Raw genomic sequence first — 15,117 nt, 5'->3', positions numbered from 1 at the left:
TCTACCTCCCCCTCCCCCGGCCCGACCCGCTGCTTCGGGGGCCCAGCGGCTCAAAGCCGTGTGGTTTTATTTTAGGGGGCAGCATAGGTCTGTACACAATAAATAACACGAATGTAGGAACTGTGCCCTAGTCGCGGCTGGAGGCAGGAATGGGGCAAGACATCAGCCAGGCCTTTGGCCTGCATCTGGACAGGGGAAAGGCGGGTCTCACCCCCAACCCCCCGTCTGGGGCGGCGGGCAGCCTGTGGCTGGGGGCTGGGGCCAACACTCCCCTCAGAGCTCCACACGCGCGTCGCGGTAGGCCCGATCCAGGGCCCACTCTGGCTGCGCATCAGTGCCACCTTCGCGGGCCAGGCGCGCCATCTCCTGCTGGAATAGCGCCTGCCGCGCCCTGCTGGGGTCCACATTGATCCAGTTGTTGGCGATCCACTTAGTGCCACGTGTGACCAGGCAGCCCCCATGCAGCGAGTAGTCGTCCACGTCGCCCACCCAACCTAGGAGAGGTGGATGGTGTGAGCAAGGAAGGCGACCGAAGGGACTCTAGGCTGAGCTAACCTGAGCTTGACCTTATACAGGCCAAGGGCATGACAAGGGTGGGCCCAGCTGTACACATCTTAGGTGGTAAAATCTGGCCCCAAGGTGTCCTTGGGGACTCAGCATCTCTTTCCAACTAATACCTTGACAATACTCTTTCTTGACAATACCACTGGTCTTCTGAAACCAGCTTTCTTACTTCCAGGCCTGTCCACAGCCTGGGTTGGTGACAGACCTGTGTCCCCAGCCCCAGTGAGCCGGAAGGCTGGAGCATCAGGGAATCAATCACAGGGTTCAAGATAACCTAGGAGGCTGCACAGGTGCAGGCCACTGAAGTCACTAAGGATGATCTTTGGGAGGCACTAGGGGCAGAAAACCATTTGTAGGGGTGCTAGAAACATCCCACCAAGGTGGCAGTCTGGGCTGGATAAAGGGAAGTTTCCTTCAAGGCATGCTTGGCCTGGCCACAGGCCCTCACCTTGCCCATCAGGCAGGTAGTTGTACCAGAAGACTGCTGTGCCCTGCCGGGGCTTGACCCGCAGGTTCCCCTTGTCACAGTGCCTCCGAGTGTCACGGAGATCAACGTCATCTTGAATCAGACTCTGTGGACAGCAGGATGGTAAGGTTTTCAAACTTGCCCCCACTGCCAAAAGCCAAGGCCAGGCAGCCGAAAGTGGCCAGAGGGAAACCAGATGTGCCCAGGGGTTCACTTGGGCCCCTCATCCCAGGTCTGGAAGGTTATATACTATGATTGCCCAAGAACCTGCCATCCCACCAGAGTTAACAGCCTGGTTGGCCCTTACCATTTCATCGTAGGTTCTGTTGTCTGCTACAGGGAAGACAGTCTCGCCCCCACCGGTGACGTTGTTCAAATAAAACAGCACTGTCATGTAGCTGTAAGGCAGGGGGCCCGTTGAGCAGGTCCCCAGCTGTGGGCACTCCCAGGAGCTTACCTGTGGGCAGGATAAGCTGCCCAGGTTCCCAAGGGCCAGAGGGGCAGGCTGGGATCAGTGACAACACTGCAGGTCAGTGCCAAGACCCTAGCCTGTTACTCCTCCCACAAACCATCTCTTTCTGTGTGTCACAATGTTTTGTGTGGCCAAGATCACAGGTGCACTTAGCTAAATTACGTGGCTGGCTGGGAAAGGTAGGCTAGCAGAAGCAGCGTGACCATGCAGAAGGGCTGGTGGGGAGTACAAGGGGCTGACCCAGAGCAGCCACATGAAGAGAAGAGACCCGCCTCCCTGCCTTAGCAGAGGAGCGGGACAAAGCTTCAAAGGGAGAAGCTGAGGCCTCCAGCAATGGAGGCAGAATCAAGACCCAGGGGATAGGGGTTAAAAAAAAAAAAAAAGCCAGAAATCCAGCCTTTCCCCTTACCTCAGAGTTCTGGGGAAATTTTTCAGTGTCTGTGCATACCTTAGTCTGGCCACTGAGACAAGATGGCCACCCCTTTCCTGCCACTTGGTAAACAAACTAGGGCAAGAGATGGGGTATCCTCAACCAGGATGCTCCCATGTTCTCCTGGCCCTGGGGGCATGTCCATAGGGCAGAACTGTGTTTATGTCATGGGAGTGTCTGGTCTGGGAGTTGAAGGCCACCCCAGGTGGGAGGTACTTGCCGGCAGGAGGTCTCGAATGGTACAGACTCATTGGCTACCAACTTAGTATGGGAGCAGATGGTCTCTGGGTACACAGGTCCGCTGTCCACATGGGCATGGTAGTGGCCTCCCTCGCCATACCGTACAACCTGCAGCGGCTCGCTGAGCTCCACGATCTCAGGTGACAGGCGGGTGAGGCGTAGCACCCTGGTAGGCAGTAGGAATTCAGCTGGGTAATCTCATGCAAGGCAGCACCCTGAAGGAGCTGGACCCCCAGAATGCCACAAGCTCTGGCCCTGCCCACCTCCCCTGGAAGCCCCTTAGGCCACCCTAGACTGGCCCTGTAAGAGCAGGAAGGGGTTACCCATGAACCCTTCTCCCTGGATGCCAGAGACCTCGCTGGGTGAGAAAGATGAGATTTCCACTAAGTTGCAGGGTGGGGGTGTGTGTGTGTGGGGGGGGTCACTCCCTCCAGGAAGGAGGTTCCTTATCTAAAACCCCTGGCTGCTCAGGGGCAGGGGGTCCTGTAGACGGAGATAAGAAGTCATTTTTCTAATTAGCAAAAAACAAATATTCCAATCTATCTCTAATCCCAAATGTCTATTGTTTGCCCACAATTAGGGCTAATTTGCCTTTGTTAATTGCCTTTTTAATGCGTCCCAATCCTGGTCTAATGAATAGAACTTAATCCTGAGTTGGCTAATCAAGTCTGTCCTCTAGGCCCCAGCCAAGGACTTCTGTGAGGGCCCCACATGGCTTTCTCCTGCTCCAGGGCTCACCTCTGGCGGATGGAGCGCATGACGTGGTGGGCACCTTCACCCTGGTAGAGCCACGTGTGGTGGCTGTTCCGCACCAGCTCACTGGATGCTGCCTTGTGGCTCCTCATGTACTTGTGGAAGTCTCGAAGGTCCATGTCAGCGAACTCCTGCAGGCTCAGCACTCCTGCACAGGGCACCCACCATCATGCCCCCCAAGCCCATGTGAGGAAGCCACAGTGGCAGGCTTTACCATCCTACCTACCCCTGGCCTCAGGCACTGGGGGACCATGTGTACCTGTCCCCCAACCTGGACTCTTGGGTAAGATGAACCTTCTGTCACATCAGGCCCTATAGGAAGACCTAGGGAAATTCATTTCCTCAGTTTAAACCCTGATTTGGTCCCCCAAAGGACCTAACCCCTACTAGATTGGCCACAGCAGGGTGGTCAAAGGAAGCGTGAACCATATGGCCAGGACCTGAGGCCAAGCACTGCCCTTGGCTGGCCTCCAGCGTGGCTCTAAAGCACATGGTGGCTACCCTCTGGTCCTGTAGAGGGTGAAGAAAGACAGCAGTCAGTGCTGGGTTCTGTCCAGGGCCTTCCACGCTGTAGGGTTTAAGCTGGGGGCTGGTCCCCAGGAGTTCCCTTATGACCTCAGGTCCCATCCTGAGTGGAAGATATCTATCTGGCCAGTCCTGTCTGCTGGGTTACCAGTCTACCTCAACAAAGAAAGCCAGGCCACTCTCCCAAGTAAGAACACTCTTTCCCTGTTCCTGTCCAACCCACAAAACAGGAAATCCACCCTTTGGGGGTTCTGGAAGAGTAGCTGATGTCTGCTCCATGTAATCCTGGCTAACCCAAGAAAGAAACCTTCTACTGTTTGGCCCAGATATCTCTGAGGGTGAGGAACACTTAAGGCCTGTGGGCCTGTTACCGGCTCTGTACATAGGGATGGTAGCATCATGGTGCCCCTCCAGCCACAGGTCTTGGCCAGATCCTTCACTCTGGGTTCACCAGCCACAGGGCCATTCTTCCAAGTCATGTTTCACTGTTGTATCTTCCCCATTCTGTCCAGAACTTGGGCATGTGAATGATGACTACACCTCAGAAATATCCTGAGGATTATTACCAAAGAGGGGGTGGCGCACTTGTATGACAGCTCCCCTACCCAAACCACCCCCAGAAGTTAGCATGACTCTAGGCAGGCAAGAGGAAAGCAAGCAAGATCTCAGACCAGAGAGGGTGGCTTCTGGGGAAGACCTCATGCTTGGCTGAAAAGAGGAAGATGGAGCAGGGTGAACAGCCAAGCTCAAGCTGGTCTCACTGCCCTGTTCCTGCTGTGCCCACTCTGCCCTCTGCCAGCCAAGCAAGCCCCCTCCTGTACCCCAGTCTCTGCCTGTTGAGGTCAAAATGGCCTCCAAGAATGTCCCTCTAGACTGTCATCAAGAGGAGTGGGATGACCCAGCCCAGGAGTGAGGGCAAGGCTGGATCCTCGCCTCATCATCTCTGGCTACTCTAGAAGGTGGGTATAGAGGCCACCTGGCTGTGGGGGCAGGAGGCTCACAGAGACAGAACTGTGGCGAGGTATGGGCTCACCATCACCATCAGGGTCAGCCTTGATCGCAGAGTACATCTCCTGAATGTTCTCTGGAGTCATCCACCGTCCATTTCCCAGGCGAGTCTGGGCCAGGACCTAAAGCACAAGATGGTCCCTCAGTGGAGTGGCCCCAATGATGGGGCCCCCAGAGCATAGACAGTCACCCAGTTCTTGCTGTAAAGGTTAAGGGTTCAGGTGATGGGGTATGGGTGAGGACACAGGACAGAGCCTGAGGTCCCTGAGCTGAAGGGATGGTAGGCAGAAAGGCCCACAGGCATCTGGAGAGGAGGCCAGGGAGATAGTTAAGAGGCCTGCAGGCCATAGGCATTCCTGGCCCTGTTGGGACTGTGGCCTCCATGGGGAGCACCGTCAGCTGGTTGGGTGCAGAGTGAAGGACAGCACTGTATCCCACTCAGATACCCAAGGTGAGGTGGGGAGGCCAAAGCCTGAGTGCAAACAGAACAGACACCAAGGGGAGGGCTGGCCACAGCATGACCACTAAGCTCGTCAAAGAAGCCCAGGCTCAGTGAGGCATTCTCTGTATAGGCAAGGGACCACATACCCTGCCAAGACCTCTGTCAGAAGCCTGGTGTGAGTGAGGGGCATGTAAAAGAGAGATGCAGACTTCTGGCTACCTCAGAGCTGCCACCCCTCCACCATGGGTTTTGTGGGGACCCCAGCCGTGGCAGCAAGGAATCCAGATCACAGATGGTGCACCACCCAGGAACTGTGGCAATAAATGTCATCACCCCCGGGGGGGTTCTCCTGCCATCCTCTGGGGTTCCCAGGGCAGCCAGGGGCTCTCCAGGGAAGGAGGGGGCCTCTGGAACTGAGCATGCCCAAGCTGATCTGAGGTGGCACCTGACTCTCAGGGCCAGGGCTGAGCAGGCCACCAGAAAGACAATTCAGGGCGCTCCCACCCTGTGTCTATTCCAGACCCCAGGATCCCAACCTCGCGGAGCTGCAGGCGACCGTCATGGTTCTGGTCCAACAGCCGGAAGAGGTCCAGCTGGCTGACCTGCATTGTGCCCATTGCCTCCTCGTATTCTTCAGTGGGCAGAATCTGGCTGCGCTGTAGCCCCTTCATCTGGGCCAGGTGGATGATGAGCCGACACTCTTCATCACTCAGGAAGCCAGGGATTTCTGCCAGGAGAGGAGGTGGGTGAAGCCGAGGGCTGAGCCCAGGCAGTGATGCAACCAGTACCTTCTCTGCAGAGTTTCTAGGGTACTCTCTGTCCCCTGGTGATCACCATGTCAGGACCTCACACACCCCTTTACCTCTACTCTGGACTCCGACCCCAAGATTGAGTTGTCTTGCAAAGGTTGGCCAGCATTTGGAACGTGGGGCTTCTTTCTTTGATGCTGAGAGAACACACGTCCCAGAGGAGTCTTGGAAAGCTCGCCAGAGCTAAGCTGGATAGGGACTAACCCACCTTGCAGTGGGACTGAAGGCCAGAGGGTTGACCTCCACTTCTTATTTGGTATATATTTAAAAGTGGATGATGGTGGCTGGGTTTTGCTTTCAATTTTGCTTTTCAGAATTGTTCAAATAAAAACAAAGTGTAAAACATTCAGTGCTGTAGGCCAGTCCTTGCCCTCTATTCCGCACAAGTCTTCTGCCCAGGGCTGAGATGCCCAGTGCTGGCACATCAGTGGTGGTGGTGGGGGGCACTCAGGTCTTTGACAGATGCTCTGGGAAGACATTCTGGGTGTCCTTTGCTTTGGGAACAAGTGTACACTGAATGTCATGCCTCTAAGCCCGAGTAAAAGCCAGTCAGGCCTGGCTGGATGCCACCACACCAGCCTCACAAGCAGCTTCGATGAGCTGGAAAGTGAGCCTCACACCTGGGGGTCCCACACCCCAATGTCCCCACGCACTTTTAGGAGCTACATTCCCTCATTCCTGGGAAAGAAGAGTTCCTTAGATGGGGACCAAGAGGCCACCAAGAGGTGGAGGCAGGGCCACACCATCACAGTGACCCCTCAGGACTGCAGCGTGGTCTACCACTTCTTTGGGTTACACTCCCAGCATGAAGTTCCGGTCATTGCCAAGAGGAAGGAAAATGGCTGCTCAGAGCCAGGACTAAAATGATTTTTAGTGGTTATCACAGCAGATCACATTTAGGTGGTATAGACTCTGTACCCTGTCCTAATCACATCGTCAACTCCTTAATCCCTATACTCATCCTAGAAAAAAGGGCCCCATCAGTTTGCCTTCCTATTCATGACTCACGGCAAGTACAGAGACATCAGCAACTTGCTCAGGGCCACCCAGGCTGTTGCACTCCAAAGTCCATGCTCACAACCACATTCAGCTTCCATGGGTAGGTTACCCAGATGTGATGACGCTAAAGGCAGGACAAAGGCCCCCCACTCTGGCCTGCTTGACCCCTCAGCCCAGTAAACCCAGAAAGGGTATGAGCCATCCACTGGGGGAGGCAGGGGTAGCACTGGACAATGGATGACACCAAACTGCTAGTCAACAGTCACCTCCTGATAGTTTAAACAATAAACAAGAAAAGTAAACCAGAAAAAGAAAAGAAAACACAGGCCCAGGTTTCTTCAGTTTATTAAGTGCTGGTAATCCGTAGACCCAAAGGAGATGCCACCAACCTCTACAGTCCCCTGCAGTGTGCTAATCAAATGCAAATGGCTCAGGCCAGCACACTGGGGCCTAAGCAGATGGGTCCCAGCACCTAGGAGGCTGCACAAACACTGCCTCCTGGGGTGTGCGTGCAGCCCTATAAAGCCCTCAACCTCAACTCATTGAGACCAAGGCAGACAGAGCAGGTGATGGATCAAAGGCTGTGGCTGTTTGTGGCACTGGTGGTGCTGTGGGGTGACAGTGGGGTAGGGGCTCCCTGGGTCCCCACACGGTGCATGCCTATTCCCCAAGCCATGGCGCTGTGCCATGACATTGGCTACACAGAGATGCAGCTGCCCAACTTGCTGGATCATGACACGGCAACTGAGGCTGTCCAGCAGTCAGTCAGCTGGTTGCCCCTGCTGGCCAGGGAGTGCCACCCTGATGTCCGCCTCTTCCTCTGCTCCCTTTTTGCCCCTGTGTGCCTTGACAGGTAGGGCAGGGGCTCCTAGGTGAGGGTGGGTGGGGGGCCTTTCCTCTGCCAGGGTCTGTTCACTAACCACTGCTGTATACCTATCCATGCTAGGTGCTGGTAGGGGTGGGGTGGGAAATGAAGATGAAGAATTGTTTTGTCAGGGTGTTCCTGGCACAGGGGAGCAGGTGCCTATGGGACAGAGGAGACATAGGTAAGGGACCATCCATGGTGAGCACCTCTGGACCCATGAATCCTCAAGGGCTCTTGAACATCAACAAGGTATGACAAGTGGGTAGGCTGTTTTTGGCTGGGGGGCGGGGCAGAAGCCCCTCTCCAGTGGGCGTGGAAACTCTGCCCAAGAGATCCCAGCAAGAGACGGAGCCACATCTCATCTGGGGGCCTTTTCTCCCAGAGTCCAGAGATGGCAAGGCTGATTCCTCTTCCCCAGCCTAACCTATCCCGTGAACGGCTCCCTCAGTTCCTTCTCTGCAGAGTGAGGGACCTTCCCAGAGCCTCAGGGTGACCACGCCAGTAGCAGCAAGAATGAGCTCTTTCAGAATCCAATGATCAGGCCTCCGCTCTTTGCCAACCCCAGCCTCGACCAGAAGCGGCAGTCTCCTGCAGGCCTTTCAGGACAAGAGGGAGGGCTCTGCTTTCTCCCTCCGAAATGGGGGAGTGAAGGCCCCGAGTGCAGGGTCCTTCGCATACAATCCTCTCCCCGGCAGTGGACTTCCGCCATGGCTGGAGGGGGGCGGGGTGCGCTGGAAAGCGGGATAGTGGCCCGAGCCACGCGAGCACCACGCGAGGACGGTGGGGGATGTAAGACCTAAACGCTGGGAAGAGGTTGCGGGGCTGAGGGCTGTTGCCAGGTGACCATGTGTCGTTGCCCAGCAACCGTGGAGTCACTGGCTGTACCTCTGCACTGGGACGGGACAGGAGCTCCAGCCCAGGGGCCAGGAAGTCCTGAGCGCCCGGCCACCCGATACTTCCCCTCCCCCCACCTCCGCAGGCTCATCTACCCGTGCCGCAGCCTGTGTGAGGCCCTGCAGGCCAGCTGTGCGCCCATCATGGCCTGCTACGGCTACCCCTGGCCCGCCATCCTCCATTGCGGCCGCTTCCCCGCCGGGCACAGCCTCTGCGTCGCGGCTGTCTCCGTAGGCTCCCGCCTGGGCCGCCCACGTGAGTCCCCGCGCGGCCCCCAGGCCATGTCCACGGGTAGCGCCCCACCCTTCCAAGCCGCTCCCCGCAGGGCCAGGTACACGGGTCTCTCTGGTAGGGAAGACAGGGACTGGCCACAGCAGCAGGTCTCAGAAAGGGTGAAGATCGAGGGACCCATGGGAGGGCTCCCCCAGCCCGCGCTGACGGCCCTTCCCCCACTCTCGGCTGGCGGAGCCTCACTCGGCCCCTCCCCCCCTCCCCCCAGTGCCGCGCGCCAGCTGCAGGGACTGCGAGTTGCAGGACGCCCGCTCATCCAACGAGGTTCTGGAAGCGCTCTGTGCCAGCGACTTTGGTGAGCCCATCCCTAGCGTCCAGTACTCCTTACACCCACCTTACAAGTGCCTCCATCCCAGCTCCCAGCTTGGGTAAGACAGATGAAAAGAGGGGACACTTAAATGCTATACCTGGTTAAAGCTACAAAATAAATGCCTTTAATAAGCTTGGCATTGCTAAAACAACACACCAAACAAATCTGCCTAGGAGAGTGGCCGCCAGGACTTCAGCCCTTCCCTAGGATCCTGATTAAGGGTAGAGCATCACAAGAGGGTATGGGTCACCAGGCGGTGGGGGGTGGGGGGTTATTCTTAGAAGCCCTGCACATCACCCCACTCCTCTGGTCCCATTCAGCAGTGAAGGTCAGGCTCTCCCGATGCAACGGCTCGTCCTTTGGCCTCTCAGACTGCAACCTAGACTCCGGGCTAGAGGTGCTGAAGGCAGGCCCACTGCCTGCTGTGGAACTGGCACCTATTCTGCGTCGCTGGCTGCAGCTGGATGCCACATGCATGCACAACCTCTTGCGAGGAAGGCATGCTGAGACCTACGTGCTAAGCGGGGAGGTGCAGGGCCATCGATTGCTGGTAACCACAGCCTACGCCTGGAGCCAAGGTCACAGAAATCTGCAGTTGGCGGTGTGCAGGTGGCACCATCACCAGTGCCCAGAATAGGAGTTAATGCAGGAAGAGCCTGGGACTTTGTAGCCACAGCCTCAGCAGCAACCATACAAACCATGTCCCGCCCTGGCTGGACATACATAAAACCCTCTATCTGCTGCCCTTCATGGATACTTATAGACCAGCCCCAGGAACAGCCCAAGCAGGGCATAAACCCTTCTGTGATCAACGCTAAAGGGACCCTTCCTGAGCTATAGTGCTCTGCCCAGACATGAAGGAGGCTGGCTCCCTGGCAGCTGTGTGTGCTGGATAGGCAAGACCACCTTTCTGTCCCAGGCCTGGGATGACAGCCTGGCTAATGCCCACAAGCCCCAGCAGCCCAATCTATTTCAGGGCAGGTGCAAAGCCTCAGGCTTTGCTCATTCTGGGCAGGATGCTACTTGTCAAGCCACACACAGACTGCCTCAAGCTGTAGGCCCATGCAAAAGCACAGGGGGTGGAGAGAGGTCCATGCAGAAAATTGTCTTAAGCTGCTTACAAATCTGAACTTATATGCACACAAAAAGTTCTTCCCCTATTTCTGGGCCTCCAGTGTTTGTCAAGAACACAGTGGTCTTAAGTAACTGCCTAATTGTTTTCCTGAACTGACTTGGAAATCCTATGATAAAGCAGTCATGGTTTTAAGATAAATTGTTTTGTGTACTGGTGTTAAGTTACTCATTTACCTTAAATAGTAAGAAAATGGGCTAAAGCTCTTGTTGGCCTTCTGAAAGTGCCCCCTGCTGCTCTTGAAGGGAGTGCCGAATCAGGGGGCACCTGCCAGGGTGGTGGGAAGTCACTCCAAGCAAGCAGATAGGTGCTGGTCTGGCTGAGTGCCCAGTAAATCCCTCCAGCCAGCCAATAAGGACCAGCAATAGACACGACTCTGGCCCCTGGCTACACAGCCAGCACAAATCAGGCCTCCTCTGCATGCAGCTCATCTTTAGGGGCAGAGGCATGAAAATGACAAATAAATACAGAAAATAGTGTCCAATGATGCCAAGTGCTGAGAAGAAAACCAAGCAGGCTGATGTAAGAGCATCTCAAAACCTCTTAAGACCAGTTTGAGGTCAAGGGAGGTATCTGAGGAGGGGATGTATGTGTAGAGGCCCAATGGAGCTGAAGCCATCCTCTTTGTGGGAAGAGCTAGATGTGAGCCTTCTGGTAGTGAGCATAGCACAAAGGCCCCAAGGCAGCATGAGCTTGGGGACAGCAGTGAGTGAGTGAGGGGGCAGCAGAAGATGAGGGTACCAAATGAAACTTAGAAGTGAAGTGGGAATCTTGGAGACTTTTAAGGAAGGGGGTGGTAAGATCGATCTGTTCAAACACAGAATGAGGGTGGGGTGGGATGGAAGGAGAAGTGAGCCACATGAAAGAAAGCAGTGTCCCCAGAGAGATGACAATGACTCAAAACTGGGACACCTCCCTTCGGAACGGAACAGGATGAAGTCCTCAGCTGACTACCAGTGGTCCAAATCTTTGCAAAATGCCTACCACAGTCAAGTAGGTATTACGGCACGAACTCAGGGTGGGGCCTTTGTGGCCAGGTCCTGCTTGCCCCATGTCTCTAGGGATAAAGGTGGGAAACAGGAAATGTCTCCCAAAGGGAGAGACTGGTGGTTGCATGGGGTCTTCCCCATGAAATGGTGGGGCTCCCTCCCATGCAGGTGGAGGCACCCTGGGGCAGAACCCAACCCCCTTGCCCCAGCTTACATTATGAACACCCACCCCTTGAACCCTGGCATCTTGGGTCCCTGAGGTTGAAGGTCACAGGTCTGGAGCCAAGAGCAGCAGGGCAGAGGTGACAGAACCCACAGCAGGCCCATTCTCCTTAGGCCCTCCTGCCTTTTTAGGGTGACAGTAGATGACTAAACAGACACAGAAGACAGACACTCCTCCTTGAGATGAGGCTTCATTCTTTGGGTTCATCCAACACCACGCATTCAGGAACTCCCCCTCCTCTCACACCCTTTCCCCTGTGCTTTCCCTGCCTCACAAGTGGACTTCCTGTAATCACTAATCTCTTCTTCATGTGGCTCACCTCGTTTCACCAAGGAGCAAGCCTCAGGGTAAAACCTGGGACACCGTCCACCAGCGGACTCAAAGGCAATGTACGAGTTTGGGAGAAAATGGGGGCCACAGCCCTTTGTGATTTGCGGATACACAGACCCATCGGATGGCTTAACCCGAACCAGTTGACCTTTTGTCACCTCTCTCCTGCTTCCTGCAATTTATGGGGTTTGGGTTTCTCATTCTCAGCTTTGTAAGGCTTTGACGCAACAGCTGCATGTTAGGGGGTGAGGGGTACGGTTATGGCCTCATGGCTCATCTGAATTAAGTGTCTACATGTCCCAAGAAGGCTGACGGGAGACAGTACAACCCCTTCAGACGTGTCTGTTCATGGCAGTGTAGCAGTAAAAGGGTGAGTGTTGTTCCCTTTGCCCAGATCACCTTTTCCTGACAGCCACCTGCCTTGATCCCACAGCTCCTAGAAGTCTGCAGGGAAGCCTACCTTGGCCTCCTTGGCCTCTATTAAGAGTTTCATTCAACCCCAGTTGAAATTCTGCCTTATTTGTCTGCAGTCGTGTATCACCATCTGACACGCCATATATACTTGCTTGTTTATTTACTGTCTTCTTTTTCAAATGTCAGCTTCAGATGTGTGTTGTTGTTGTTGTTGTTGTTGTTGTTGTTTTCCTCCTATTTTGTTCAATGCTGTGTTCTCAGCCTTAAAATAGTGTTTGGCATAGACTTCATCGGTTATGCAGTAGTAATAATAACAGTAACAACCTTCTAGGGTCCTTCCCAGAACAGGACCGGCATTACCTATTTCCCCTCACACAGCATGCATGTGAAATCATTCTCATAGGCCTAAGTATAATTCTCAACCAGGGCCCTCTGCCCCAGGGGTAATGGCATGTGCTCAGATGCTCTGCTTTGGTCCCCAGCCCCCTTCTTAAAGCCCTTTACCCACACCATCCCACAGCAGGCAGGAATGGCCCCAAGTCTGCGGTAAGTGTGTCACTGAGACTGAGTACCTAGGGTTGGGTGGGCAAACCTATCCTGGGCAAGGTCATGGTTCTGGGGAACCCCACCTTGTTGACACTGGTGGTCTTTGAAGGACTTCTGAATCTTCTCAGCCAGAATGTTGGCTTTAGAGTACAGGCCCTGGAGACAGGCTGCCTCGGTTCTAATCCTAGCTTCATCCCTGAACTAGCTGTATGAGCCTGACCAAGCAACCACAGCTCTCTGTGCTTCACTTTCTCACCCAGTAACCTGAGGGTGGGATCCACACTCATCTCACGGAGGGGGTGTAAGAATGAAATGAAACGATCACATGAAGCCTAGCACATAACCAGAGATCAGAAAATGTGAGCTTATGATGCTGCTTCCAAATGAGGCCACCCTGGAAGGTTTTGCCTACAACTCCATCCTAAGAACCCCAAGGTGCTGGTAGCTAAGGCTGGTGGTCCAGGGGGGCAGGTTTGGGGGCACTGACATTCACATTGGACAGAGTGCTTTTCATCAGCCCACAGGGCCCACTTTGGGAGTGAGAGTCTTCCTCAGAGGCCCTGAGATCAGCTAGGACCTGGTTATTAGTCTCTCCCACGCTCCCCCATTCTAGAATATGACAGAATTAACGATGGCAGGGAGTGTCCAAAGACAGTTTCAATGAAATGTTTAGACAATGGCCTCAGGGTCACATTGCCCAGCCCTGTGATGGAAGGATCAGCTGTAGAGTAGGGGTCAGAGAGGGGAGTGTGGAAAGGTCACCCTGTACAACCCTATTATGGAGGTGGGGGCGGGTACTGCACTTTGGGAAACCTTTGGGTGGAAAAAGAGCTACTCTGAAGCAGCCATTTTCAAAACAGAAGTCACGTGGTCAAAACAAGCCTCCAGGCACCCCCAAACCGCAGCCCCTGGCCCTTCCCAGGAGCGCCCGGCGAACTTACCAAAGAGCAGCGGCTTGAGGCTGAGTGTTCGGATGAAGTGATCCCTGTCCGCGACCAGCTGGACTTTACGTTCGTGCCCCACCTAAGGGAAAGGGGCACTGCGGGCAGCTCGGGCCCCAGGCCGCAACGCCCGAGGAAAGTACAGGCGCCCGGGGCCCCGAGCGCGACGAGCGGGGTTCGCGCGGGGCAGACGCAGGGAGCAACGTGGAGGTCGTGGGCTGGGCGGCGGCTGTCACGGGCTCGGCCGTGCAGGGCCTGGAGCGTAGCGAGGCGGGGGTCCTCACCTTGATGCCCTCCAGCCGGGTGAGGGGACCCAGGGTTGGCGCGGGCCCGGGGCCCTGGGAGCGGCGCTGGGGCCCGGGGTCGCTGCTCTCGTCGCCGTTGCTGTAGTGCACGAAGAGCAGCAGCGCCAGCACGTTGCCCAGGTACAGGTGCACGAACACCATCAGCACCAGGAAGTAGGCGCGCGAGCAGATGCCGCGGGGCTTGCACAGCGGCCGGACCGGTGCGTCCTCGCAGTCGTCCAGCCCGGCCGCGGCCCCGGGCCGCTCGCGTTCAGGCGGTGCCCACTTCGGACTCGCGGCCTCTGGCCTCGGGGCCGCCGCCGCCGCCATGGCGCCCAGGTCGCGCGCACGTCCAGAGGAGGGGCCGCGGGGATGCCCGCGCCGTGCAGCGCCGTCGCCCGGACAACCGCCGCGGAGCCCGCGCGCGGCGCGGTCTCTAGGAGACGGTGCCCTGGGATGCTGCGCCAGCCATAACAGCCCCCGCCCGCCCCCGCGCCGCCCTATTTCTCCCTGAGCCGTGCTCGGTCTCCTTTGCGCCCTGGACCCGGCCCACCTGGGAGTTTCTCTTCCTGGGCTGGATTATCGTCAGGAGGAGATAATCACTTCCCAGGGTAGAAGCCGATCGCCCCCCACTCCCAATGGAGATGCGGACAAGAGCAGCACTGTTAAAGGAAACCCCATTAGAAGTTTCTCCGTCCCCTGGTTAAGATGCGCTTCCCTCTTTCTGGAAATGTATGGTCTGCGTTTTCTCATTCCGGGGAGTAGGGTGGCAGCGAGGAGACGGTGCCAAAAGATGACTCAATAATGCGGCGGTTTGGGGGCGCCAAGGAGGCCGATGACTGCGCATGTGATGGCGTAGGATCCACAGATTTAGGCACTGATGCTCGCCAGCGTAGGAGGCCAAGAACGCCTTGGAGGTCCACTCTGTCAGTCTGGACCTCACACAGAAACATAGCAGTAAGGGCTTAAGCTGCCTGATGATGGGGTGCCTAGGTGGCTCAGTGGGTTAAGCGGCTGACTCCCGATTTCGGCTCAGGTCATGATCTCATGATTGGTGGGATTGCGTGGAGCCCTGCATTGGGCTCTGCCCTGACAGGGAGGCTGCTTGGGATTCTCCCTGCCCCTCCCCCACGCGTGCACCCTCTTTCTGTAAATAAATTAACTTAAAAAAAAAAAAAAGAAGCTGCTTG

The 15,117-nt window shown here is 55.9% G+C and overlaps 2 protein-coding genes across 3 annotated transcripts; one reads left to right on the top strand and one right to left on the bottom strand.

The window, feature by feature from the left end:
- Positions 1–50: 50 nt before the first annotated feature.
- On the bottom strand, positions 51–14,292 carry P4HTM (prolyl 4-hydroxylase, transmembrane). Its single transcript, XM_023248612.2, has 9 exons — positions 13,928–14,292; positions 13,644–13,725; positions 5,437–5,627; positions 4,484–4,580; positions 2,911–3,073; positions 2,153–2,338; positions 1,338–1,428; positions 1,013–1,136; positions 51–494 (listed from the first exon to the last, which is right to left on the bottom strand). Exons 1-9 carry the CDS (start codon positions 14,255–14,257, stop codon positions 274–276), a joined length of 1,485 nt encoding a protein of 494 aa, XP_023104380.1. The 5' UTR covers positions 14,258–14,292; the 3' UTR covers positions 51–273.
- LOC102902069 (secreted frizzled-related protein 5-like) lies at positions 7,383–10,540 on the top strand. 2 transcript variants are annotated; one of them, XM_019821343.3, is made up of 4 exons: positions 7,383–7,561; positions 8,553–8,722; positions 8,967–9,053; positions 9,389–10,540. In XM_019821343.3, the coding sequence occupies exons 1-4, from the start codon at positions 7,383–7,385 to the stop codon at positions 9,703–9,705; spliced, it is 753 nt and encodes a 250-aa protein (XP_019676902.2). In that variant the 3' UTR covers positions 9,706–10,540. The 2 variants fall into 2 exon arrangements, with proteins under 2 accessions (XP_019676902.2, XP_044906023.1); XM_045050088.1 differs by lacking the exon at positions 7,383–7,561 and having other exon boundaries at positions 7,863–8,722; positions 9,392–10,540.
- Positions 14,293–15,117: the final 825 nt, after the last annotated feature.

This window comes from Felis catus, chromosome A2 (genome assembly GCF_018350175.1).
Source record: "Felis catus isolate Fca126 chromosome A2, F.catus_Fca126_mat1.0, whole genome shotgun sequence".
Lineage (NCBI taxonomy): Eukaryota > Metazoa > Chordata > Mammalia > Carnivora > Felidae > Felis > Felis catus.
This window is presented reverse-complemented; position numbering and strand designations above follow the sequence as displayed.